This window comes from Pseudophryne corroboree, chromosome 3, assembly GCF_028390025.1.
Source record: "Pseudophryne corroboree isolate aPseCor3 chromosome 3, aPseCor3.hap2, whole genome shotgun sequence".
In the NCBI taxonomy this organism is placed as follows: Eukaryota; Metazoa; Chordata; class Amphibia; order Anura; family Myobatrachidae; genus Pseudophryne; species Pseudophryne corroboree.
Window position 1 is genome coordinate 271844642 of NC_086446.1, and position 26405 is coordinate 271871046.

General features: G+C 47.2%; 1 protein-coding gene across 2 annotated transcripts in view; it reads left to right on the forward strand.

Moving 5' to 3' along the window:
- HM13 (histocompatibility minor 13) overlaps positions 1-26405 on the forward strand; it is an 81816-nt gene that overhangs the window by 37422 nt on the left and 17989 nt on the right. For both annotated transcript variants that reach the window (XM_063959094.1, XM_063959095.1), the window contains exons 6-10: positions 12095-12220; positions 17965-18022; positions 18144-18227; positions 22358-22394; positions 22528-22630. In XM_063959094.1, coding sequence (XP_063815164.1) covers positions 12095-12220; positions 17965-18022; positions 18144-18227; positions 22358-22394; positions 22528-22630 — 408 coding nt within the window. The remainder of the gene's footprint in view (positions 1-12094; positions 12221-17964; positions 18023-18143; positions 18228-22357; positions 22395-22527; positions 22631-26405) is intronic.

The following is a 26405-nucleotide window of genomic DNA, read 5'->3' on the forward strand; positions in this document are numbered from 1 at the left end:
GTTTCCTACATTTCCTGCAATCAGGATTATCTATGGGTCTCAAATTGGGATCCATTAAGGTTCAAATTTCGGCCCTGTCAATATTCTTCCAAAAAGAATTGGCCTCTGTCCCTGAGGTCCAGACTTTTGTCAAGGGAGTACTGCATATACAGCCTCCTGTGGTGCCTCCGGTGGCACCGTGGGATCTAAATGTAGTTTTAGATTTCCTCAAATCCCATTGGTTTGAACCATTGAAAAAGGTGGATTTGAAATATCTCACATTGAAAGTGACTATGTTACTAGCCCTGGCCTCTGCCAGGAGAGTATCTGAATTGGCGGCTTTATCTTATAAAAGTCCTTATCTAATCTTCCATTCGGATAGGGCAGAACTGCGGACTCGTCCGCATTTTCTCCCTAAAGTGGTATCAGCATTTCATCTGAACCAACCTATTGTGGTGCCTGCGGCCACTAGCGACTTGGAGGACTCCAAGTTGTTGGACGTTGTCAGAGCCTTAAAAATATACATTGCAAGGACGGCTGGAGTCAGAAAATCTGACTCGCTGTTTATATTGTATGCACCCAACAAGTTGGGCGCACCTGCTTCTAAGCAGTCGATTGCTCGTTGGATTTGTAACACAATTCAACTTGCACATTCTGTGGCAGGCCTGCCACAGCCTAAAACTGTAAAAGCCCACTCCACAAGGAAGGTGGGCTCATCTTGGGCGGCTGCCCGAGGGGTCTCGGCATTACAACTCTGCCGAGCAGCTACGTGGTCGGGGGAGAACACGTTTGTAAAATTTTACAAATTTGATACCCTGGCAAAGGAGGACCTGGAGTTCTCTCATTCGGTGCTGCAGAGTCATCCGCACTCTCCCGCCCGTTTGGGAGCTTTGGTATAATCCCCATGGTCCTTTCAGGAACCCCAGCATCCACTTAGGACGATAGAGAAAATAAGAATTTACTTACCGATAATTCTATTTCTCGGAGTCCGTAGTGGATGCTGGGCGCCCATCCCAAGTGCGGATTATCTGCAATACTTGTACATAGTTATTGTTAACTAATTCGGGTTATTGTTAAGGAGCCATCTTTAAGAGGCCCTTTCTGTTGTCATACTGTTAACTGGGTTTAGATCACAAGTTGTACGGTGTGATTGGTGTGGCTGGTATGAGTCTTACCCGGGATTCAAAATGCCTCCCTTATTGTGTATGCTCGTCCGGGCACAGTACCTAACTGGAGTCTGGAGGAGGGTCATAGGGGGAGGAGCCAGTGCACACCACCTGACCTAGTAAAGCTTTACTTTTTTGTGCCCTGTCTCCTGCGGAGCCGCTATTCCCCATGGTCCTTTCAGGAACCCCAGCATCCACTACGGACTCCGAGAAATAGAATTATCGGTAAGTAAATTCTTATTTTAGTCTGTATCCTGAGTGGCTTATGTCTCACACATAAATAATTATACTTGTTGCAGGAGTTATTGTGGTGACCCCACTTTTTAAGAATCTGTCTCACATTCTCTTTTTTCTTCTATATCACTTATGTGTTTGTATATGTCATGTTTTTAACCTCTATATTTTGCTGTATGTGTCCCACGATAAGGACCTTCTGAATATTAACAATAGTAATAAAAGTTACGTTTTATCTTGATAATCAATCCAATTAATTGATACTGTGCACCCAACTCAACAACCGCCTTTCTAGTTCTCTGTAATTGAACAAAGAAACAAGAAAGTCCGAGGTGCGTCCTTTCTTGCCAGAGGCGGGGGCAGAGAAAAGAAGCTGCACAACACAGCTAGGTCCCAGGAACAGAAGTCCTCCCCGGCCTCTACAAAAATCCACCGCATGTCGCTGGGGCTCCACAGGCGGAGCTAGGCCCGGTGGGGGCACGCCTGCGTAAGTTCAGCCACAAGTGGGTTCACTCCCTGTTAGATCCCTGGGCAATAGATATTGTGTCTCAGGGATGCAAGCTGGACTTTGAGAAGATGCCCCCTCACCGACGGCTCTGCCGGCTTCCCCCCACGAGAGGGAAACAGTGTTAACTGCAATTCACAAATTGTATCTTCAGCAGGTGGTGGTCAAGGTTCCCCTCCTTCAACAAGGAAAGGGTTATTATTCGACCATGTTTGTGGTACCGAAACCGGACGGTTCGGTCAGACCCATATTAAATTTAAAATCCCTGAACATATACCTGAAAAGGTTCAAGTTCAAGATGGAATCGCTCAGAGCAGTCATCGCAAGCCTGGAAGGGGGGGATTTTATGGTGTCTCTGGACATAAAGGATGCATACCTTCATGTCCCCATTTATCCACCTCATCAGGCGTACCTCAGATTTGTGGTACAGGATTGTCATTACCCATTCCAGACGTTGCCGTTTGGTCTCTCCACGGCACCAAGAATATTTACCAAGGTAATGGCGGAAATGATGGTGCTCCTGCGAAAGCATGGGGTCACAATTATCCCATACTTGGACGATCTCCTCATAAAGGCGAGGTCCAGAGAGCAGTTGCTGATCAGCGTAGCACACTCTCGGGAAGGGTTGCAACAGCACGGCTGGATTCTAAATATTCCAAGGTCGCAGCTGATTCCTACGACGCGTCTGCCCTTCCTGGGCATGATTCTGGACACAGACCAGAAGAAGGTTTTTCTCCCGATGGAGAAGGCGCAGGAACTCATGGCACTGGTCAGAGACCTCTTAAAACCAAAACAGGTGTCGGTGCATCACTGCACGCGAGTCCTGGGAAAGATGGTGGCATCGTACGAGGCCATTCCCTTCGGCAGGTTCCATGCGAGGACCTTTCAATGGGATCTGTTGGACAAGTGGTCCGGATCACATCTACAGATGATCACCCTATCCCCCAGGGCCAGGGTGTCTCTTATGTGGTGGCTGCAGAGTGCTCACCTTCTCGAGGGCCGCAGGTTCGGCATTCAGGACTGGGTCCTGGTGACCACGGATGCAAGCCTCCGAGGGTGGGGGGCAGTCACACAGGGAAGAAATTTCCATGGTCTGTGGTCAAGTCCTGGAACTAAGGGCCATATACAACGCCCTAAGTCAAGCGGAGACCCTGCTTCGCGACCAATCGGTGCTGATTCAGTCAGACAACATCACCGCAGTGGCTCATGTAAACCGCTAAGGCGGCACAAGGAGCAGGGTGGCGATGGTGGAAGCCACCAGATTTCTTTGCTGGGCGGAGAATCACGTAATAGCACTGTCAGCAGTGTTCATTCCGGGAGTGGACAACTGGGAAGCAGACTTCCTCAGCAGGCACGACCTCCACCCGGGAGAGTGGGGACTTCATCAAGAAGTCTTCACGCAGATTGCAAGGTGGTGGGAACTGCCACAGGTGGACATGATGGCATCCCGCCTCAACAAAAAGCTACAGAGATATTGCGCCAGGTCAAGAGACCCTCAGGCGATAGCTGTAGACGCACTAGTGACACCGTGGGTGTTCCAGTCAGTTTATGTATTTCCTCCTCTTCCTCTCATACCAAAGGTGCTGAGAATCATAAGAAAAAGAGGAGTGAGAACAATATTCATTGTTCCGGATTGGCCAAGAAGGACTTGGTATCCGGATCGGCAAGAAATGCTCACAGAGGACCCATGGCCTCTGCCTCTAAGACAGGACTTGTTGCAACAGGGGCCCTGTCTGTTCCAAGACTTACCGTGGCTGCGCTTGACGGCATGGCGGTTGAACGCCGGATCCTAGCAGAAAAAGGCATTCCGGATGAGGTCATTCCTACGCTGATAAAGGCTAGGAAGGACGTGACGGCCAAACATTATCACCGTATATGGCGAAAATAGGTGGCTTGGTGTGAGGCCAGGAATGCCCCTACGGAGGAATTCCAGCTGGGCCGTTTCCTTCACTTCCTACAGTCGGGAGTGACTTTGGGCCTGAAATTGGGTTCCATTAAGGTCCAGATTTCGGCTCTGTCCATTTTCTTTCAAAAAGAACTGGCTTCTCTTCCTGAAGTCCAGACGTTTGTAAAGGGAGTGCTGCATATTCGGCCCCCTTTTGTGCCTCCAGTGGCACCTTGGGATCTTAACGTGGTGTTGAGTTTCCTGAAGTCATACTGGTTTGAGCCACTCAAAACCGTGGAGTTAAAATTTCTCACTTGGAAGGTGGTCATGCTATTAGCCTTGGCTTCAGCTAGGCGTGTGTCAGAATTAGCGGCTTTGTCACATAAAAGCCCCTATCTGGTTTTCCATATGGACAGGGCAGAATTGCGGACCCGTCCACAATTTCTGCCAAAAGTGGTGTCATCCTTTCATATGAACCAACCTATTGTGGTGCCTGTGGCTACTCGTGACTTGGAGGATTCCGAGTTACTAGATGTGGTCAGGGCTTTGAAGGTTTATGTAGCCAGAACGGCTAGAGTCAGGAAAACTGAGTTGCTGTTTATCCTGTATGCATCCAACAAGCTGGGTGCTCCTGCTTCAAAGCAAACTATTGCTCGCTGGATCTGTAACACGATTCAGCAGGCTCATTCTGCGGCTTGATTGCCGCTTCCAAAATCAGTAAAAGCCCACTCCACAAGGAAGGTGGGCTCTTCTTGGGCGGCTGCCCGAGGGGTCTCGGCATTACAACTTTGCCGAGCGGCTACTTGGTCAGGTTCAAACACTTTTGCAAAGTTCTACAAGTTTGATACCCTGGCTGAGGAGGACCTTGTGTTTGCTCATTCGGTGCTGCAGAGTCATCCGCACTCTCCTGCCCGTTAGGGAGCTTTGGTATAATCCCCATGGTCCTTACGGAGTCCCCAGCATCCACTAGGACGTTAGAGAAAATAAGATTTTACTTACCGGTAAATCTATTTCTCGTAGTCCGTAGTGGATGCTGGGCGCCCGTCCCAAGTGCGGACTTCTTCTGCAATACTTGTATATAGTTATTGCTTAAATAAGGGTTATGTTTGGTTGCATCAGGGTTGATCTGATGCTCCGTTGTTGTTCATACTGTTAACTGGGTAAGTTTATCACAAGTTATACTGTGTGACTGGTATGAGTCTTGCCCTGGATTCCAAAATCCTTTCCTTGTACTGTCAGCTCTTCCGGGCACAGTTTCTCTAACTGAGGTCTGGAGGAGGGACATCGAGGGAGGAGCCAGAGGACACCAGTATCCAAATTCTTTCTTAAAGTGCCCTGTCTCCTGCGGAGCACGTCTATTTCCCATGGTCCTTACGGAGTCCCCAGCATCCACTACGGACTACAAGAAATAGATTTACCGGTAAGTAAAATCTTATTTTTGTGATAGTGTAGGACCTGCATGAAGGTGGGGTACCTTGGCGAGCGGTATGCAGGCTTCCGTGCATTGGCCAATTCACTAATTAACCCCCATAATTTATTCATTTATTCATTGATGTTGTGAGGATAAGTGAGCTCATTTTGGTGAGTGCTGAACTTTTTGTTTCTATATTTTTGAGTAGGTGGCCATGGGCTACATGCACCCCACCCTATTAGTGGCGAGTGCGGATACTGCACCCCGCTTCTGGGGTGGCGAGTGCTGTGGTTTTCTATTTGCTGATATAGATAGATAGATATATATAGATAGATATATATAAATATATATATATATATATATATAGATATATATATATATATATATCTATTTATTTATTTTTTCTCTGACGTCCTAGTGGATGCTGGGAACTCCGTAAGGACCATGGGGAACAGCGGGCTCCGAAGGAGGCTGGGCACTCTAGAAAGATTTATGACTACCTGGTGTGCACTGGCTCCTCCCACTATGACCCTCCTCCAAGCCTCAGTTAGATTTTGTGCCCGGCCGAGGTTGGATGCACACTAGGGGCTCTCCTGAGCCTTTAGAAAGAAAGTATAGAAATTAGGTTTTTTATTTTCAGTGAGACCTGCTGGCAACAGGCTCACTGCAGCGAGGGACTAAGGGGAGAAGAAGCGAACCTGCCTGCTTGCAGCCAGCTTGGGCTTCTTAGGCTACTGGACACCATTAGCTCCAGAGGGATCGACCGCAGGCCCAGCCTTGGTGTTCGGTCCCGGAGCCGCGCCGCCGTCCCCCTTACAGAGCCAGAAGCAAGAAGAGGTCCGGAAAATCGGCGGCAGAAGACATCAGTCTTCACCAAGGTAGCGCACAGCACTGCAACTGTGCGCCATTGCTCCTCACACACACTTCACACTCCGGTCACTGAGGGTGCAGGGCGCTGGGGGGGGGGGGGGCGCCCTGAGAAGCAATAATAACACCTTGGCTGGCAAAAATACCACAATATATAGCCCCAGAGGCTATATATGTGGAAAATACCCCTGCCAGAATATAGGAAAAAGCGTGAGAATAGTCCGCGGAAAAGGGGCGGAGCTATCTCCTGCAGCACACTGGCGCCATTTTTCCCTCACAGCTCCGCTGGAAGGAAGCTCCCTGGCTCTCCCCTGCAGTCTACACTACAGAAAAGGGTAAAAAAGAGAGGGGGGGCACTAAATTTAGGCGCAGTATACATTTATATAGAAAAAGCAGCTATAGGGGACATAACTCAGTTAGTCCCTGCATTATATAGCGCTCTGGTGTGTGCTGGCATACTCTCACTCTGTCCCCCCAAAGGGCTTTTGTGGGTCCTGTTCTCTGTTGGAGCATTCCCTGTGTGTGTGCGGTGTGTCGGTACGGCTGTGTCGACATGTTTGATGAGGATAATGATGTGGAGACGGAGCAGATGCCTTTAGAAGGGATGTCACCCCCTGCGGGGCAGACACCTGAGTGGATGAGCTTATGGAAAGAAATGAGTGCACGTATAGACTCCTTACATAAGAAATTTGACGACATGCCAAATGTGGGACAGCCGACTTCTCAGCTCGTGCCTGTCCAGGCGTCTCAAAGGTCATCAGGGGCTCTGAAACGCCCGCTACCTCAGACCGCAGACCCAGATGTCGACACTGATACTGACACCAGTGTCGACGACGATGAGTCTAACCTGATGCCCACTAAGGCCATTCACTGCATGATTGAGGCAATGAAAGAGGTGTTACACATTTCTGATATAACTACAGGTACCACTAAAAAGGGTATTATGTTTGGGGAGAAAAAACTACCCGTAGTTTTTCCCCCATCAGATAAATTAAATGAAGTGTGTGAAGAAGCGTGGGCTTTCCCTGATAAAAAATTGGTAATTCCTAAGAAGGTACTAATGGCGTTCCCTTTCCCGCCAGAGGATAGGTCACGTTGGGAAACACCTCCTAGGGTGGATAAAGCGCTCACACGTTTGTCTAAAAAGGTGGCACTACCGTCTCCGGATACGGCCGCCCTCAAGGAACCTGCTGATAGAAAGCAGGAGGCGATCCTGAAGTCTGTATATACACACTCAGGCATTATACTTAGACCAGCTATTGCGTCAGCATGGATGTGCAGTGCTGCCGCCGCGTGGTCAGATAAACTGTCAGAAAATATTGACACACTAGACAGAGACACGATCCTGCTAACCGTAGACCATATCAAAGGCGCCGTTTTATCAGGTTCAGTCCTTTCGGACCCAGAAAAACAAGCGTGGAAAAGGCGGGTCTTTTCTGTCCAGAGGCAGAGGTAGGGGAAAAAGGCTGCAACAAACAGCAGGTTCCCAGGAGCAAAAGTCCTCCCCCGCTGCTTCTTCCAAGTCTGCCGCATGACGGTGGGGCTCCACAGGCGGAGCCAGGTACGGTGGGGGGCCGCCTCAAGAATTTCAGCGATCAGTGGGCTCGCTCACAGGTGGATCCCTGGATCCTTCAAATAGTATCTCAGGGGTACAAACTGGAATTCGAGGCGTCTCCACCCCACCGGTTCCTAAAATCTGCCTTGCCGATTGCTCCCTCAGACAGGGAGGCGGCGCTAGCGGCAATTCACAAGCTGTATTCCCAGCAGGTGATAATCAAGGTACCCCTACTTCAACAAGGCCGGGGTTACTATTCCACACTATTTGTGGTGCCGAAACCGGACGGTTCGGTGAGACCCATTTTAAATTTGAAATCCTTGAACACATACTTAAAAAAATTCAAGTTCAAGATGGAATCGCTCAGGGCGGTTATTGCAAGCCTGGACGAGGGGGATTACATGGTATCCCTGGACATCAAGGATGCTTACTTGCATGTCCCCATTTACCATCCTCACCAGGAGTACCTCAGATTTGTGGTACAGGATTGCCATTACCAATTCCAGACGCTGCCGTTTGGACTGTCCACGGCACCGAGGGTATTTACCAAGGTTATGGCGGAAATGATGATACTCCTTCGAACCTGGATACAGTCCAGAAAAAAGTGTTTCTCCCGGAGGAGAAAGCCAGGGAGTTGTCATCTCTAGTCAGAGACCTCCTGAAACCAAAACAGGTATCGGTGCATCACTGCACGCGGGTCCTGGGAAAGATGGTAGCTTCTTACGAAGCAATTCCCTTCGGCAGGTTCCATGCCAGAATCTTTCAGTGGGACCTATTGGACAAATGGTCCGGATCGCATCTTCAGATGCATCGCTTAATAACCCTGTCTCCAAGAACCAGGGTGTCTCTACTGTGGTGGCTGCAGAGTGCCCATCTTCTGGAGGGCCGCAGGTTCGGCATACAGGACTGGGTCCTGGTGACCACGGATGCCAGCCTTCGAGGCTGGGGGGCAGTCACACGGGGAAGAAACTTCCAAGGACTATGGTCGAGTCAGGAGACTTCCCTTCACATAAATAGTCTGGAACTAAGGGCCATTTACAATGCCCTAAGTCAAGCAAAATCCCTGCTCCTACACCAGCCGGTGCTGATCCAGTCAGACAACATCACGGCAGTCGCCCATGTAAATCGACAGGGAGGCACAAGAAGCAGGATGGCAATGGCAGAAGCCACAAGAATTCTCCGATGGGCGGAGAATCATGTACTAGCACTGTCAGCAGTGTTCATTCCGGGAGTGGACAACTGGGAAGCAGACTTCCTCAGCAGACACGACCTCCACCCGGGAGAGTGGGGACTTCATCCAGAAGTCTTCCAGATGCTGGTAAACCGTTGGGAAAAACCACAGGTGGACATGATGGCGTCCCGCCTCAACAAAAAGTTAAAAAGATATTGCGCCAGGTCAAGGGATCCTCAGGCGATAGCTGTGGACGCTCTAGTGACACCGTGGGTGTACCAGTCGGTTATGTGTTCCCTCCTCTGCCTCTCATACCAAAGGTATTGAGAATAATAAGAAAGCGAGGAGTAAACACAATTCTCGTGGTTCCGGATTGGCCAAGACGAGCGTGGTACCCGGAACTTCAATAGATGATCTCAGAGGACCCGTGGCCTCTGCCGCTCAGACAGGACCTGCTACAGCAGGGGCCCTGTCTGTTCCAAGACTTACCGCGGCTGCGTTTGACGGCATGGCGGTTGAACGCCGGATCCTGAAGGAAAAGGGTATTCCAGAGGAAGTCATTCCTACGCTTATTAAAGCCAGGAAAGATGTTACGGCAAAGCATTATCACCGCATATGGCGGAAATATGTTGCATGGTGCGAGGCCAAAAAGGCCCCAACAGAGGAATTTCAACAAGGTCGATTTCTGCATTTCCTGCAAGCAGGAGTGAATATGGGCCTAAAACTAGGCTCCATTAAAGTTCAGATCTCGGCTCTGTCGATTTTCTTTCAAAAAGAACTAGCTTCAGTACCTGAAGTTCAGACATTTGTGAAAGGAGTGCTGCATATTCAGCCCCCGTTTGTGCCTCCTGTGGCACCTTGGGATCTCAACGTGGTGTTGAGTTTCTTAAAATCACATTGGTTTGAGCCACTAAAAACCGTGGATCTAAAATATCTCACGTGGAAAGTGGTCATGTTATTGGCCTTGGCTTCAGCCAGGCGAGTGTCAGAATTGGCGGCTTTATCATGTAAAAGCCCTTATCTGATTTTCCATATGGATAGGGCAGAATTGAGGACTCGTCCCCAGTTTCTCCCTAAGGTGGTGTCAGCGTTTCACCTGAACCAGCCTATTGTGGTGCCTGCGGCTACTAGGGATTTGGAGGACTCCAAGTTGCTAGACGTTGTCAGGGCCCTGAAAATATGTTTCCAGGACGGCTGGAGTCAGAAAATCTGACTCGCTGTTTATCCTGTATGCACCCAACAAGCTGGGTGCTCCTGCTTCTAAGCAGACTATTGCTCGCTGGATTTGTAGTACAATTCAGCTTGCACATTCTGTGGCAGGCCTGCCACAGCCAAAATCTGTAAATGCCCATTCCACAAGGAAGGTGGGCTCATCTTGGGCGGCTGCCCGAGGGGTCTCGGCTTTACAACTTTGCCGAGCAGCTACTTGGTCAGGGGCAAACACGTTTGCAAAATTCTACAAATTTGATACCCTGGCTGAGGAGGACCTGGAGTTCTCTCATTCGGTGCTGCAGAGTCATCCGCACTCTCCCGCCCGTTTGGGATCTTTGGTATAATCCCCATGGTCCTTACGGAGTTCCCAGCATCCACTAGGACGTCAGAGAAAATAAGAATTTACTCACCGGTAATTCTATTTCTCGTAGTCCGTAGTGGATGCTGGGCGTCCATCCCAAGTGCGGATTGTCTGCAATACTTGTAAATAGTTATTGCTAACTAAAGGGTTATTGTTGAGCCATCTGTTGAGAGGCTCAGTTGTTTTCATACTGTCAAACTGGATATAGTATCACGAGTTGTACGGTGTGATTGGTGTGGCTGGTATGAGTCTTACCCGGGATTCAAAATCCTTCCTTATTATGTCAGCTCGTCCGGGCACAGTGTCCTAACTGAGGCTTGGAGGAGGGTCATGGTGGGAGGAGCCAGTGCACACCAGGTAGTCATAAATTTTTCTAGAGTGCCCAGCCTCCTTCGGAGCCCGCTGTTCCCCATGGTCCTTACGGAGTTCCCAGCATCCACTACGGACTACGAGAAATAGAATTACCGGTGAGTAAATTCTTCTTTTTTTTTTTTTTTTTTTTTGTGGTATAAATATAACCCCTATTATGGTCTCTAATTCAGTGTATTTCAGTGACTGATGTATACCGGAAATACTTTCTCATTCATTTACTATGAGCCATGAATGTAGTGTAAGGTCATCCAATAATGGTTTAATAAAAAATATTTATTAGTGAATACAAAGTTTTACAAATAACCTGGGGTGTAAAGGTGCATACACACTTGCCGAGAAAATGAGCGACGTCACGCATTTTCCCCCTTCCTGAGCGACGTCACTCATTTTCTCGGCAAGTGTATATGCCGCCAGCAATGATTGATACGCGGCCCCGTGGGTCGGCAGTGCATGCATGCTCAATCTGGACTGTCGTCCAGAGCTCCATGCACAGCCAGCTGCTGTATGACGTCACTGAGCGATGTGAGCGGTCATATTGCTCAGTGTGTACGGGCGGCTGCCGACCGCCCAGCCCGGGAGAGGAAACACTAGACGACGTTGCTCATAGAGCGTGTATGCACCTCTAGCTTCATTACTCCCCGAGGAAATAAATGCAACAATCACAAGTGTATATAGTTAATAATTGAATCAGTAAAGTTACATTAAGCTTGCAGTGTTCACCACTGATTTTTTGGCATCCTTGGTTCCATCACTGTGTCAGATTAGCCATATTGCCAGACTAACAGAGGTCAGGTGATACTAATACGGTAATACACCTCTGACACACTAATTATGCACCGCCAATATTTCTAAGGCATTATATATTATCAGAAACGTAAATTAAACGGCTAATAAATGTGAATTAGATTTAATGAGTTTATTCTGTAATTCACGTTTATTAGTTGTTTAATTTACACAGCGCCGCCCAGTGGCCTAAATTGGAAAATATGTCGGGATTAAGGTGCCAGACCATAAATTGCTGGAAAATCTGTGGTGTGCCTGTATAACATAGCAAGAATTTGTTTTATCATATTCTAAGAGTTGTTTCTGAAGCAAATTAAAAAAAAACAACACTAAAAGTTCACAAATAAAACATAAGCAATACATACTAAAAAAAGTAGATAAAACAAAAATCATTCATAAAAGAATAAAATATAATTCTCACTTGAAGTGGTAAATGCAACCTGTTTCTCGGATTAGCAGCTGCATAGTTGTGATCATTCCTGTAGATGTTCCATTTGTCCTCCATTTTGTAATTGCATTGCATCATTTCAAGGCATTTTGTAATGAACAACTTGTCTTAGTGTGATGCCATTTTTCTTGTGCTCTCTTTCCAGCACTGGATTGCCAATAACCTATTTGGTTTGGCATTTGCTCTTAATGGGGTGGAGCTTCTGCATCTTAACAATGTCAGTACCGGTTGCATCCTGTTGGGGGGGCTCTTCGTCTACGACGTGTTCTGGGTGAGTAGTCAAGGGAGTATTAGTACAATAAGTAGGATTTATGGTCAGCTAGGGGTTTTCCCTAACCTTTTATTTCTCTAACGTCCTAGTGGATGCTGGGGACTCCGTCAGGACCATGGGGATTAGCGGCTCCACAGGAGACAGGGCACAAAAATAAAGCTTTAGGATCAGGTGGTGTGCACTGGCTCCTCCCCCTATGACCCTCCTCCAAGCCTCAGTTAGGTTTTTGTGCCCGTCCGAGCAGGGTGCAATCTAGGTGGCTCTCCTAAAGAGCTGCTTAGAAAAAGTTTTTAGGTTTTTTATTTTCAGTGAGTCCTGCTGGCAACAGGCTCACTGCATCGAGGGACTTAGGGGAGAGAAGTCAACTCACCTGCGTGCAGGATGGATTGGCTTCTTAGGCTACTGGACACCATTAGCTCCAGAGGGATCGAACACAGGCCCAGCCATGGAGTCCGGTCCCGGAGCCGCGCCGCCGACCCCCCTTGCAGATGCCGAAGATGGAAGAGGTCCAGAAGCAGGCGGCAGAAGACTTTTCAGTCTTCCTGAGGTAGCGCACAGCACTGCAGCTGTGCGCCATTGTTGTCAGCACACTTCACACAGCGGTCACGGAGGGTGCAGGGCGCTGGGGGGGCGCCCTGGGCAGCAATGTATAATACCTTTTTATGGCTAAAAAATACATCACATATAGCCCTTGAGGCTATATGGATGTATTTAACCCCTGCCAGATCTCACAAACTCCGGAGAAGAGCCCGCCGAAATAGGGGGCGGGGCTTATTCTCCTCAGCACACAGCGCCATTTTCCTGCTCAGCTCCGCTGTGAGGAAGGCTCCCAGGACTCTCCCCTGCACTGCACTACAAAAACAGGGTAAAACAGAGAGGGGGGGCACTTTTTTTGGCGATATTACTATATTTAAGCTGCTATAAGGATACAACACTTATATAGGGTTGTTCCCATATATATTATAGCGCTTGGGTGTGTGCTGGCAAACTCTCCCTCTGTCTCCCCAAAGGGCTAGTGGGGTCCTGTCTTCAATAGAGCATTCCCTGTGTGTCTGCTGTGTGTCGGTACGTGTGTGTCGACATGTATGAGGACGATGTTGGTGTGGAGGCAGAGCAATTGCCGGTAATGGTGATGTCACCCCCCAGGGAGTCGACACCGGAATGGATGGCTTTGTTTATGGAATTACGTGATAATGTCAGCACATTACAAAAATCAGTTGACGACATGAGACGGCCGGAAAACCAGTTAGTACCTGCCCAGGCGTCTCAGACACCGTCAGGGGCTGTAAAACGCCCTTTACCTCAGTCGGTCGACACAGACCCAGACACGGACACTGAATCTAGTGTCGACGGTGAAGAAACAAACGTATTTTCCAGTAGGGCCACACGTTATATGATCACGGCAATGAAGGAGGCTTTGCATATCTCTGATACTACAAGTACCACAAAAAGGGGTATTATGTGGGGGGTGAAAAAACTACCTGTAGTTTTTCCTGAATCAGAGGAATTGAATGATGTATGTGATGAAGCGTGGGTTAACCCAGATAGAAAAGTGCTAATTTCAAAAAAGTTATTGGCATTATACCCTTTCCCGCCAGAGGTTAGGGCGCGCTGGGAAACACCCCCTAAGGTGGATAAGGCGCTCACACGCTTATCAAAACAAGTGGCGTTACCGTCTCCTGATACGGCCGCCCTCAAGGATCCAGCTGATAGGAGGCTGGAAACTACCCTAAAAAGTATATACACACATACTGGTGTTATACTGCGACCAGCCATCGCCTCAGCCTGGATGTGCAGTGCTGGGGTGGTCTGGTCGGATTCCCTGACTGAAAATATTGATACCCTGGATAGGGACAGTATTTTACAGACTTTAGAGCAATTAAAGGATGCTTTTCTTTATATGCGAGATGCTCAGAGGGATATTTGCACTCTGGCATCGAGAGTAAGTGCGATGTCCATATCTGCCAGAAGAAGTTTATGGACACGACAGTGGTCAGGTGATGCGGATTCCAAACGGCATATGGAAGTATTGCCGTATAAAGGGGAGGAATTATTTGGCGTCGGTCTATCGGATTTGGTGGCCACGGCAACTGCCGGGAAATCCACCTTTTTACCTCAGACCCCCTCCCAACAGAAAAAGACACCGTCTTTTCAGCCGCAGTCCTTTCGGTCCTATAAGAAGCGGGCAAAAGGACAGTCATATCTGCCCCGAGGCAGAGGAAAGGGTAAGAGAGGGCAGCAAGCAGCTCCTTCCCAGGAACAGAAGCCCTCCGCGGGTTCTGCAAAGCCCTCAGCATGACGCTGGGGCTTTACAAGCGGACTCAGGAACGGTGGGGGGTCGACTCAAGAATTTCAGCGCGCAGTGGGCTTGCTCACAGGTGGACCCCTGGATCCTGCAGGTAGTATCTCAGGGTTACAGGTTGGAATTCGAGAAGTCTCCCCCTCGCCGGTTCCTAAAGTCTGCTTTGCCAACGTCTCCCTCAGACAGGGCGACGGTATTGGAAGCCATTCACAAGCTGTTTTCACAGCAGGTGATAGTCAAGGTACCCCTCCTACAACAGGAAAAGGGGTATTACTCCACGCTATTTGTGGTACCGAAGCCGGACGGCTCGGTAAGACCTATTCTAAATCTGAAATCTTTGAACCTGTACATACAAAAATTCAAGTTCAAGATGGAATCACTCAGAGCAGTGATAGCGAATCTGGAAGAAGGGGACTTTATGGTGTCCCTGGACATAAAAGATGCTTACCTGCATGTCCCAATTTGCCCTTCACATCAAGGGTACCTCAGGTTCGTGGTGCAAAACTGTCATTATCAGTTTCAGACGCTGCCGTTTGGATTGTCCACGGCACCTCGGGTCTTTACCAAGGTAATGGCCGAAATGATGATTCTTCTGCGAAGAAGAGGCGTCTTAATTATCCCTTACTTGGACGATCTCCTGATAAGGGCAAGGTCCAGAGAACAGCTGGAGGACGGAGTAGCACTAACCCAAGTAGTGCTGCAACAACACGGGTGGATTCTGATTTTTCCAAAATCTCAGTTGACCCCGACAACACGTCTGCTGTCCCTGGGAATGATTCTGGACACGGTTCAGAAAAAGGTGTTTCTTCCGGAGGAGAAAGCCAAGGAGTTATCCGAACTTGTCAGGAACCTCCTAAAACCAGGAAAAGTGTCTGTGCATCAATGCACAAGAGTCCTGGGAAAGATGGTGGCTTCTTACGAAGCAATCCCATTCGGCAGATTCCACGCACGAACTTTTCAGTGGGATCTGCTGGACAAATGGTCCGGATCGCATCTGCAGATGCATCAGCGGATAACCTTATCGCCACGGACAAGGGTGTCTCTTCTGTGGTGGTTGCAGAGTGCTCATCTGTTAGAAGGCCGCAGATTCGGCATACAGGACTGGGTCCTGGTGACCACGGATGCCAGTCTGAGAGGCTGGGGAGCGGTCACACAGGGAAGAAACTTCCAGGGAGTATGGTCAAGCCTGGAGATGTCTCTTCACATAAATATACTGGAGCTAAGAGCGATTTACAATGCTCTAAGCCTGGCAAAACCCCTGCTTCAGGGTCAGCCGGTGTTGATCCAGTCGGACAACATCACGGCAGTCGCCCACGTAAACAGACAGGGCGGCACAAGAAGCAGGAGAGCAGTGGCAGAAGCTGCAAGGATTCTTCGCTGGGCGGAAGATCATGTGATAGCACTGTCAGCAGTGTTCATTCCGGGAGTGGACAACTGGGAAGCAGACTTCCTCAGCAGACACGATCTACACCCGGGAGAGTGGGGACTTCATCCAGAAGTCTTCCACATGATTGTGAACCGTTGGGAAAAACCAAAGGTGGATATGATGGCGTCTCGCCTCAACAAAAAACTGGACAGGTATTGCGCCAGGTCAAGAGACCCTCAGGCAATAGCTGTGGGACGCTCTGGTAACACCGTGGGTGTTCCAGTCAGTGTATGTGTTTCCTCCTCTGCCTCTCATACCCAAAGTACTGAGAATTATACGGCAAAGGGGAGTAAGAACGATACTCGTGGCTCCGGATTGGCCAAGAAGAACTTGGTACCCGGAACTTCAGGAGATGCTCACGGAAAATCCGTGGCCTCTACCTCTAAGACGGGACCTGATTCAGCAGGGACCGTGTCTATTCCAAGACTTACCGCGGCTGCGTTTGACGGCGTGGCGGTTGAACGCCGAATTCTAAGGGAAAAAGGCATTCCAGAAGAGGTCATTCCTACACTGGTTAAAGCCAGGAAGGAGGTGACTGCACAACATTATCACCGCATTTGGAGAAAATATGTTGCGTGGTGTGAGGCCAGGAAGGCCCCCACGGAGGAATTTCAATTGGGTCGATTCCTACATTTCCTGCAAACAGGATTGTCTATGGGCCTCAAGTTGGGGTCCATTAAGGTTCAAATTTCGGCCCTGTCGATTTTCTTCCAGAAAGAATTGGCTTCAGTTCCTGAAGTCCAGACTTTTGTAAAAGGAGTACTACATATACAGCCCCCGGTTGTGCCCCCAGTGGCTCCGTGGGACCTTAATGTAGTTTTGGATTTTCTCAAATCCCATTGGTTTGAGCCACTCAAATCGGCGGATTTGAAATATCTTACATGGAAAGTAACCATGCTACTGGCCCTGGCTTCAGCCAGGAGAGTGTCAGAATTGGCGGCTTTATCGTATAAAAGCCCATATCTGATTTTCCATTCGGACAGGGCAGAACTGCAGACGCGTCCTCATTTTCTGCCTAAGGTGGTGTCAGCGTTTCACCTGAACCAGCCTATTGTGGTGCCTGCGGCTACTAGCGATTTGGAGGGTTCCAAGTTGCTGGACGTTGTCAGGGCATTGAAAATATATATTTCAAGGACGGCTGGAGTCAGAAAATCTGACTCGCTGTTTATACTGTATGCACCCAACAAGCTGGGTGCTCCTGCTTCTAAGCAGACGATTGCTCGTTGGATTTGTAGCACAATTCAACTTGCACATTCTGTGGCAGGCCTGCCACAGCCTAAATCTGTCAAGGCCCATTCCACAAGGAAGGTGGGCTCATCCTGGGCGGCTGCCCGAGGGGTCTCGGCATTACAACTCTGCCGAGCAGCTACGTGGTCGGGGGAGAACACGTTTGTAAAATTCTACAAATTTGATACCCTGGCTAAAGAGGACCTTGAGTTCTCTCATTCGGTGCTGCAGAGTCATCCGCACTCTCCCGCCCGTTTGGGAGCTTTGGTATAATCCCCATGGTCCTGACGGAGTCCCCAGCATCCACTAGGACGTTAGAGAAAATAAGATTTTACTTACCGATAAATCTATTTCTCGTAGTCCGTAGTGGATGCTGGGCGCCCATCCCAAGTGCGGATTGTCTGCAATACTTGTACATAGTTATTGTTACAAAAAAATCGGGTTGTTCTTGTTGTGAGCCGTCTGTTCAGAGGCTCCTACGTTGTCATACTGTTAACTGGGTTCAGATCACAAGTTGTACGGTGTGATTGGTGTGGCTAGTATGAGTCTTACCCGGGATTCAAAATCCTTCCTTATTGTGTACGCTCGTCCGGGCACAGTATCCTAACTGAGGCTTGGAGGAGGGTCATAGGGGGAGGAGCCAGTGCACACCACCTGATCCTAAAGCTTTATTTTTGTGCCCTGTCTCCTGCGGAGCCGCTAATCCCCATGGTCCTGACGGAGTCCCCAGCATCCACTACGGACTACGAGAAATAGATTTATCGGTAAGTAAAATCTTATTTTTCTTAGGTGTTTGGGACCAATGTCATGGTGACTGTGGCAAAGTCTTTTGAGGCACCAATAAAATGTAAGTATCTTGCACCAATTATCCCTGCTCATATCATCCTGTCGGACAGCACCTCCACCATTTTATATAATCTCTGTATTTGTTTTCCAACTTGCTCATTCATTCTTGTATTTTTCCTCAGTGGTTTTCCCTCAGGACCTGTTAGAGAGAGGACTTGAAGCCAGCAATTTTGCCATGTTAGGGCTTGGTGATATTGTCATACCAGGTGAGACCCTTAGATGGCACTAATCAGCGGAAACATGTGTATATGTATATGTGTGTGTGTATATATATATATATATATATATATATATATATACTGCTCAAAAAAATAAAGGGAACACTAAAATAACACATCCTTGATCTGAATGAATGAAATTTCTTATTAAATACTTTGTTCTTTACATAGTTGAATGTGCTGACAACAAAAACGCACAAAAATTATCAATGGAAATCAAATTTATTAACCCATGGAGGTCTGGATTTGGAGTCACCCTCAAAATTAAAGTGGAAAAACACACTACAGGCTGATCCAACTTTGATGTAATGTCCTTAAAACAAGTCAAAATGAGGCTCAGTAGTGTGTGTGGCCTCCACGTGCCTGTATGACCTCCCTACAACGCCTGGGCATGCTCCTGATGAGGTGGCGGATGGTCTCCTGAGGGATCTCCTCCCAGACCTGGACTAAAGCATCCGCCAACTCCTGGACAGTCTGTGGTGCAACGTAGCGTTGGTGGATGGAGCGAGACATGATGTCCCAGTTGTGCTCAATTGGATTCAGGTCTGGGGAACGGGCGGGCCAGTCCATAGCATCAATGCCTTTGTCTTGCAGAAACTGCTGACACACTCCAGCCACATGAGGTCTAGCATTTTCTTGCATTAGGAGGAACCCAGGGCCAACTTCACCAGCATATGGTCTCACAAGGGGTCTGAGGATCTCATCTCGGTACCTAATGGCAGTCAGGCTACTTCTGGCGAGCACATGGAGGGCTGTGCGGCCCCCCAAAGAAATGCCACCCCACACCATTACTGACCCACTGCCAAACCGGTCATGCTGGAGGATGTTGCAGGCAGCAGAACGTTCTCCTTGGCGTCTCCAGACTCTGTCACATCTGTCACGTGCTCAGTGAGAACCTGCTTTCATCTGTGAAGAGCACAGGGCACCAGTGGCGAATTTGCCAATCTTGGTGTTCTCTGGCAAATGCCAAACGTCCTGCACGGTGTTGTGCTGTAAGCACCACCCCCACCTGTGGACTTCGGGCCCTCATACCACCCTCATGGAGTCTGTTTCTGATCGTTTGAGTAGACATATGCTCATTTGTGGCTTGCTGGAGGTCATTTTGCAGGGCTCTGGCAGTGCTCCTCCTGTTCCTCCTTGCACAAAGGCAGAGGTAGCGGTCCTGCTGCTGGGTTGTTGCCCTCCTACGGCCTCCTCCACGTCTCCTGATGTACTGGCCTGTCTCCTGGTAGCGCCTCCATGCTCTGGACACTACGCTGACAGACACAGCAAACCTTCTTGCCACAGCTCGCATTGATGTGCCATCCTGGATGAGCTGCACTACCTGAGCCACTTGTGTGGGTTGTAGGGAGGTCATACAGGCACGTGGAGGCCACACACACTACTCAGCCTCATTTTGACTTGTTTTAAGGACATTACATCAAAGTTGGGTCAGCCTGTAGTGCGTTTTTCCACTTTAATTTTGAGGGTGACTCCAAATCCAGACCTCCATGGGTTAATAAATTTGATTTCCATTTATAATTTTTGTGTGATTTTGTTGTCAGCACATTCAACTATGTAAAGAACAAAGTATTTAATAAGAATATTTCATTCATTCAGATCTAGGATGTGTTATTTTAGTGTTCCCTTTATTTTTTTGAGCAGTGTATATCAACAAAGAATTATATATATATATATATATATATATATATATATATATATATATATATAACCATATTGCGCTATAATAATTTGCCTTAGACCCAAAATGTCCTTGGGGAAGGTCAGCTGCTATTCTCCAAATAGGTCCTCCTGCCAGTCGAGAACCAGGCGGTTAACAATGTAGATGGTTGTATGGAGAGCGCTCACAACAGGTAGTAGTGTCTCTTTAACTTTTTTCTCTTTAGGATAGTCCTTCAATTTGGGATTTGATCACGAGAAGATGGATAATTCTGCAAAATACCCTCTCACCAGATTCACCCAGATAACAGCATCACTCGTTAATTAAAACTTCCATGAAATTTATTATTAATCAAATCTTTTCTTCTTTTTAAAATGAATGACTCTTACATCAATATTAACATTCGTGGGATAAGGTCTTAATGGCACTGCTGTCTACCCCAGCCGGGGAGGAGCTCCTATGACAGCCCGTCCAACCCAAAGGTTAAATCACCCAACGCGTTTCGTCTAACAGACTTCCTCAGGGGTGTTTTTTATATGTAAGAGCGATGTCTTAATTGTGAAAATAAATGGGACAAACCCATATAGCTTATCCCAGTATTAAAATCCTATAATTAGTATGAACCAGTGTAGAATATTTCCAGATCTCTTGTAGCTAACGTACAGAACCGTTCGGACTTGGTGTGAACAGCCTTTATTTTTTATTAGCTGCAATACTGGAGCTTGTGTCCTCTGCACAGTCCTCACTCTGAGCAGCAGACAGCAGTGCCATTAAGACCTTATCCAACGAATGTTAATATTGATGTAAGAGTCATTCATTTTAAAAAGAAGAAAAGATTTTATTAATAATAAATTTCATGGAAGTTTTAATTAACGAGTGATGCTGTTATCTGGGTGAATCTGGTGAGAGGGTATATTGCAGAATTATCCATCTTCTCGTGATCAAATCCCAAATTGAAGGACTACCCTAAAGAGAAAAAAGTTAAAGAGACACTACTACCTGTTGTGAGTGCTCTCTATACAACCATCTGTGTGTATATATATATATATATATATATATATATATATATATATATATATATATATATATATATATATATATATATATATATATATATAAATAAATAAACAAAAACAATAACCAATTGCGCTTGGTATAACTTTAAAACACTCAGATTTTAGTATTTCCAGTAGCTGTTCTTCCACGGTGTGGATTCTTATAACTGGTATCACCTGCAAGTATACCCTCACACCAGAGAACACACCCGAACAAAAAGACGGCCAGAATGGCCTAAATTAGATATGATACCAATTTGTTTTTATTAAAAAACATATAGAATTCCATAAATTCATATGAACATTTTTTTTACAGATAAAAGGTTCCATACATTCATATAAACATTCTTAAAAGAAAAACATCCAGATTTCTTTTAAGAATGTTTATATGAATGTATGGAACCTTTTATCTGTAAAAAAAATGTTCATATGAATTTATGGAATTCTATATGTTTTTTAATAAAAACAAATTGGTATCATATCTAATTTAGGCCATTCTGGCCGTCTTTTTGTTCGGGTGTGTTCTCTGGTGTGAGGGTATACTTGCAGGTGATACCAGTTATAAGAATCCACACCGTGGAAGAACAGCTACTGGAAATACTAAAATCTGAGTGTTTTAAAGTTATACCAAGCGCAATTGGTTATTGTTTTTGTTTATGTTATTCTTTGAAAGTTCACTAACAGGGACTTTCTCCATATTGCTGCTGGTGGGTTGAGCGCGGGGTGGAAGACATTTTTTTGTATATATATATATATATATATATATATATATATATATATATAAATGTATTATTTTTATGCAGCCTCTCTTGCCATGTATAACACAAATAGTGACCAGCTTTATATTAAATAAAGTTTAATAGACTGCACATGCAGTAAAATAGAGGGGGTGGTGTATGAGAAACAAAAGATGGGGGTTTAGGGGGGTTAGATTTTAAATTTTGATGATCAATCAAGTGTGATTATTAAGAGGCAAGGGTATGCAAATATTTTGATAGGCAACCCAATGCTCCCACATCTTAACAAAAGACTGTACCAAGTGAATGATAACTGATAAATACTAAATATAGGGTATATGTTCCACATTCTATTTAAAACTGCAGAGATGGATGATGTTGCTGGTGGCTTCCAGCCCGTGCTAACTGGCAGGAGGCATCAGAGATGTGTTGGAAAAGTTTAAATTGGAGCTTTGTTGTCCAGGGGGTTGCAGGGGAAATAGAATTTGGCGTGAGCTGAGATTAGTTTAAAGAGTGGAATGTATTAAATTTATTGCAGTCATTCAAAACTCTTGAAGTGTCCTAATTGGAGGAAAGTCACAGGTGCTGTACAACCCATCCAGCACATTATATCATGGATAATGCTGTGCAGCCTGATTATTACATGTTCATTTCTCCTCTTATCAGGTATCTTCATTGCATTGTTACTCCGTTTTGATATCAGGTGAGTGCTGGTGTGTAGAAATAACTGAAGCTGTTATGGCTACAGTGTAGGTAGAACAAACGTAAGGAATCAATCAAAGAATGCAGGGGGTTGCTCAATAAATATAGACAAGTAACATTCTCCTCCTTTCCAGCTTGAAGAAGAATTCTCGCACGTATTTCTACACCAGCTTTTTGGCGTACATCTTTGGGCTGGCTCTGACCATCTTTGTGATGCACACCTTCAAACATGCTCAGGTGAGACCATACATTAATTTACATAAGTCCACTCCCAGATTTATCCAGTCACACTTCTTGGTGAAAGGGTTAAACCGGCACTAGATATGCTGTATCAAACCGGGGGAACGTGTCTTCCTTGGCGGTGCTTCCTGTGCCAGTGTGAACAGCAGTGTGGACTGTATACTACAAGTGACTCCACTTTCCATAGTTTAAGCTGGGTACACACACTGTACCGACTGAGCAGCTGATTCAGGTAAGCATATACACTTAGCGACCAGCCGCTCATTAGGTCATCCGAACGCTATAGCTGGGCAGGCATTTTAATTTGCCAGCCCTGCTTTTATGTCAGTCCTGCAGCCAGTGTTAACAAATATGTCTGCAGATATGCCAGGCATCAGCTGTGTTGCAGGGCTGACGCGATATGCTTTAGAACAGTGTTGTTCTTAGACATATCTCGTGTAGACACCCGCCAACACTCTAGCGATATATCGTTCGTTTACTCGAACAGATACCCAGCTTGAGAAGACAGCAGAAAATTAGATCTGGATACGTTGTCAGGGGCCCTCTGCAACTGTTCATAGAAAATCCCTGAAAATATCTAAAATCAGCTGCTAAATTGCTCTGATTTGGTCATGCAGTATGTGTTTTTCTCTTACGTCCCAGAGGATACTGGGGTCCATTTAGTACCATGGGGTATAGACGGGTCCACTTGGGCATTTTAAGAAATCAATAGTGTGCGCTGGCTCTTCCCTCTATGCCCCTCCTACCAGACTCCGTTTAGAAAATGTGTCCGGAGGAGCCGGTCACCCTTAGGGAAGCTCCTGAAGAGTTTTCTGCATTTATTTTCTGTTTGTTATTTTCAGGCAGGGCTGGTTGGCACCAGCCTGTCTGTCTTGTGGGACTTAGGGGGGAGAAACGGCCCAACCTCCTATAGGGTTAATGGTCCCGTTCCCCGCTGACATGACGCTGAGCTCCTGAGGGAACCATTTGCAAGCCTCACCACAGCGAGCGTACATTTCCACAGCATGCCGCCACCCCTAACAGAGCAAGAAGTAAGAACATTGGTGAGTAGGCAACCCGGTTAGCGGGTCGCCAACTGTAATGGCAGCATAAGGGTATGGAGCGCAGCGCTGACATGCAGGCTGCGTCTCTAGGCTCAGGACAACATGCTGTTTGTGTGTGTGTGTGTGTGTGTGTGCGCGCGCGTGCGCCGCTGTGAGGGGAGAGCTGAGCCATTAAAAACAATACCCACACTGGCAGTACAGCTTACAGGGGTTCTAACTCGCTGTTAAGCATCACAAACACCTCAGCCAGTATAATAAAACCGGGAAAGACTGCGCGCCATTAAGGGGGCGGGGCTTCACTATGAGCGGACCCAGCAGCTCACAGCGCCATTTTCCCTCTGCAGCTCACACTGACAAGACTGGCAGGGAAGCGCAGCACCTCCACAAGGACTCCACAATTCCTCAGCCGTACCAGGGGGTCATAGTAAGGGGGGCGGGGGAGCCGTGTTAGAATACTAAGCTCTTTAAGCTCTTATTAAGGGTGCTTAGTCTGCGACCCAGCTAAGCTTGTCATTAGCAAGAAGGGCGCTGTGTGGCTGGCTCCATCATACTCTGTCTCCCTAGAGGGGCTCTGTGTAGGTTACTTGTGCTTAACCTTTTCCTGTGTGTTTGGGTGTGATTTCACATTTACAATGTCAAAGGAGTGTGTTTCATGTACGGCAGAGTGTTTTTCTTCCCCAGGGGGGTCACTACAGTGTACTCGGGATAATACACATTCTCAGGCTAGTGGGTCCGAACCAGCATGGTTGGATTCACTAAAAGGGATGATCTCGACTATTTCTAATAAATTATCCCAGAATGAGAAAGAGACGCAATACTTAAGACAGTCTGTGGATGACCTGATTAATAAAGATTCAGGCACCACACCGGAGCCTCAGACCCCTACTATTTATTCACAAAAGTGTACACTGGCCCAAATCCTACAGGCTGACACTGATGACGATGTGTCAGACGCAGAGGAGGGTAAGGTGGACTCAGTGGGGGGGATGCAGCTCTGTCACAGGGGGTACAGGCTCTGATAGAAGCTATTAGAGACGTCCTGCAAATTCCTGATGAGGAGTCTTATTTTAATGTATAAAAGAAATCCTCTGCTACTTTTCCTGTATCAAAAGAGTTGAATTCTCTGTTAGAAGAATCCTGGGTTAATCCTGATAAGAAGTTTCAGATCCCTAAGAGATTACTCATATCCTTCCCTTTTCCTCAAGATGATAGGAAAAAATGGGAAAACCCATGATTGTTTACGCATCGGTATCTAGGTTGTCACGTAAGGTAGTCTTACCAGTCCCTGCGGCAGCCTCCTTAAAGGACGTGGCTGTCCGCAAAATTGAGACCACTCTCAAATCCCTGTACACAGCTGCCGGGGTGGCCCAGAGACCCACTATAGCTTGTGCATGGATCACTAGGGCCATTGCTAAATGGTCAGGTAATCTAATTGACGGGTTAGAGTCCTTATCCAGGGGGAAGATAATTTTACTCCTACAGCATATATAGGACTCTGCAAATTTTATTGTGGAGGCCATAAAAGAAATTGGCTTGCTCAATGCATGCACCACTGCCATGGCAGTGTCAACATGCAGGGGCTTGTGGCTAGGCCAGGTTCCTTGGGTCAAAGATCTTATCGCCCAGGGCTACAGACTGGAGTTTCAGGAACTCCCACCTCAGAGATTCTTCAAATCAGGCTTACCAGCTTTTCAGGAAGCAAGTATGACTTTACAGGAAGCAATTCAAAACCTGGTACAGACTCGGGTCATTGTTCCAGGTCCACTTCAGCTGCAAAACAAGGGTTATCATTCCAACCTGTTTGTGGCACTGAAACCGGACGGTTCGGTAAGGCCCATTTTAAACCTCAAGTCACTGAACCCGTACTTACAGGTGTTTAAGTTCAAGATGGAGTCTCTGAGAGCGGTGATCTCAGGTCTGGAGGAGTGGGAATTCCTGGTGTCTCTGGATATCAAAAATGCGTACCTTCATATTCCGATTTGGCCGCCTTATCAGGCTTATCTAAGGTTTGCATTACTGGACTGTCACTACCAGTTCCAGGCCCTGGCATTTAGCCTTTCAACGGCACCGTTCACCAAGGTAATGGCAGAGATAATGTTTCTCCTCGGCATACGAGGAGTGAATATAATACCGTGTGAATATAATGGACGATCTGATAAAAGACAACCTCTCCTCATCCAGGGAGAGGTTGTTGGACAACATTGCCCTCTCAACCCGACTACTCCAGGATCATGGGTGGATTCTGAACCTACCAAAATCTCACCTGGAACCAACATGGAAGCTTCCGTTCCTGGGGATGATACTGGATACGGAGGCACAGAAGGTATTCCTTCTGTTAGAAAAGGCATTGGTAATCCAGTCGATGGTTCGGGATGTTCTAAAACCAACCCGGATATAGGTGCATCTATGCATTCGCCTTCTGGGGATGGTAGCCTCTTACGAGGCACTGCAGTACGGAAGGTTTCACGCAAGGCCCTTCCAGCTGGATCTGTTGGACAAATGGTCCGGATCGCATCTTCACATGTACCAGAGGATACGTCTGTCGCCAAAGACCAGGATTTCTCTTCTGTGGTGGCTTCAGACTTCTCACTTGACCGAGGGCCGAAGGTTCGGGATTCAAAATTGGATTCTGCTAACTACAGACGCAAGCCTCAGAGGGTGGGGAACAGTCACCAAAGGGGAACAGTTCCAAGGAAAATGGTCAAGTCAGGAAACCATTCTTCCAATCA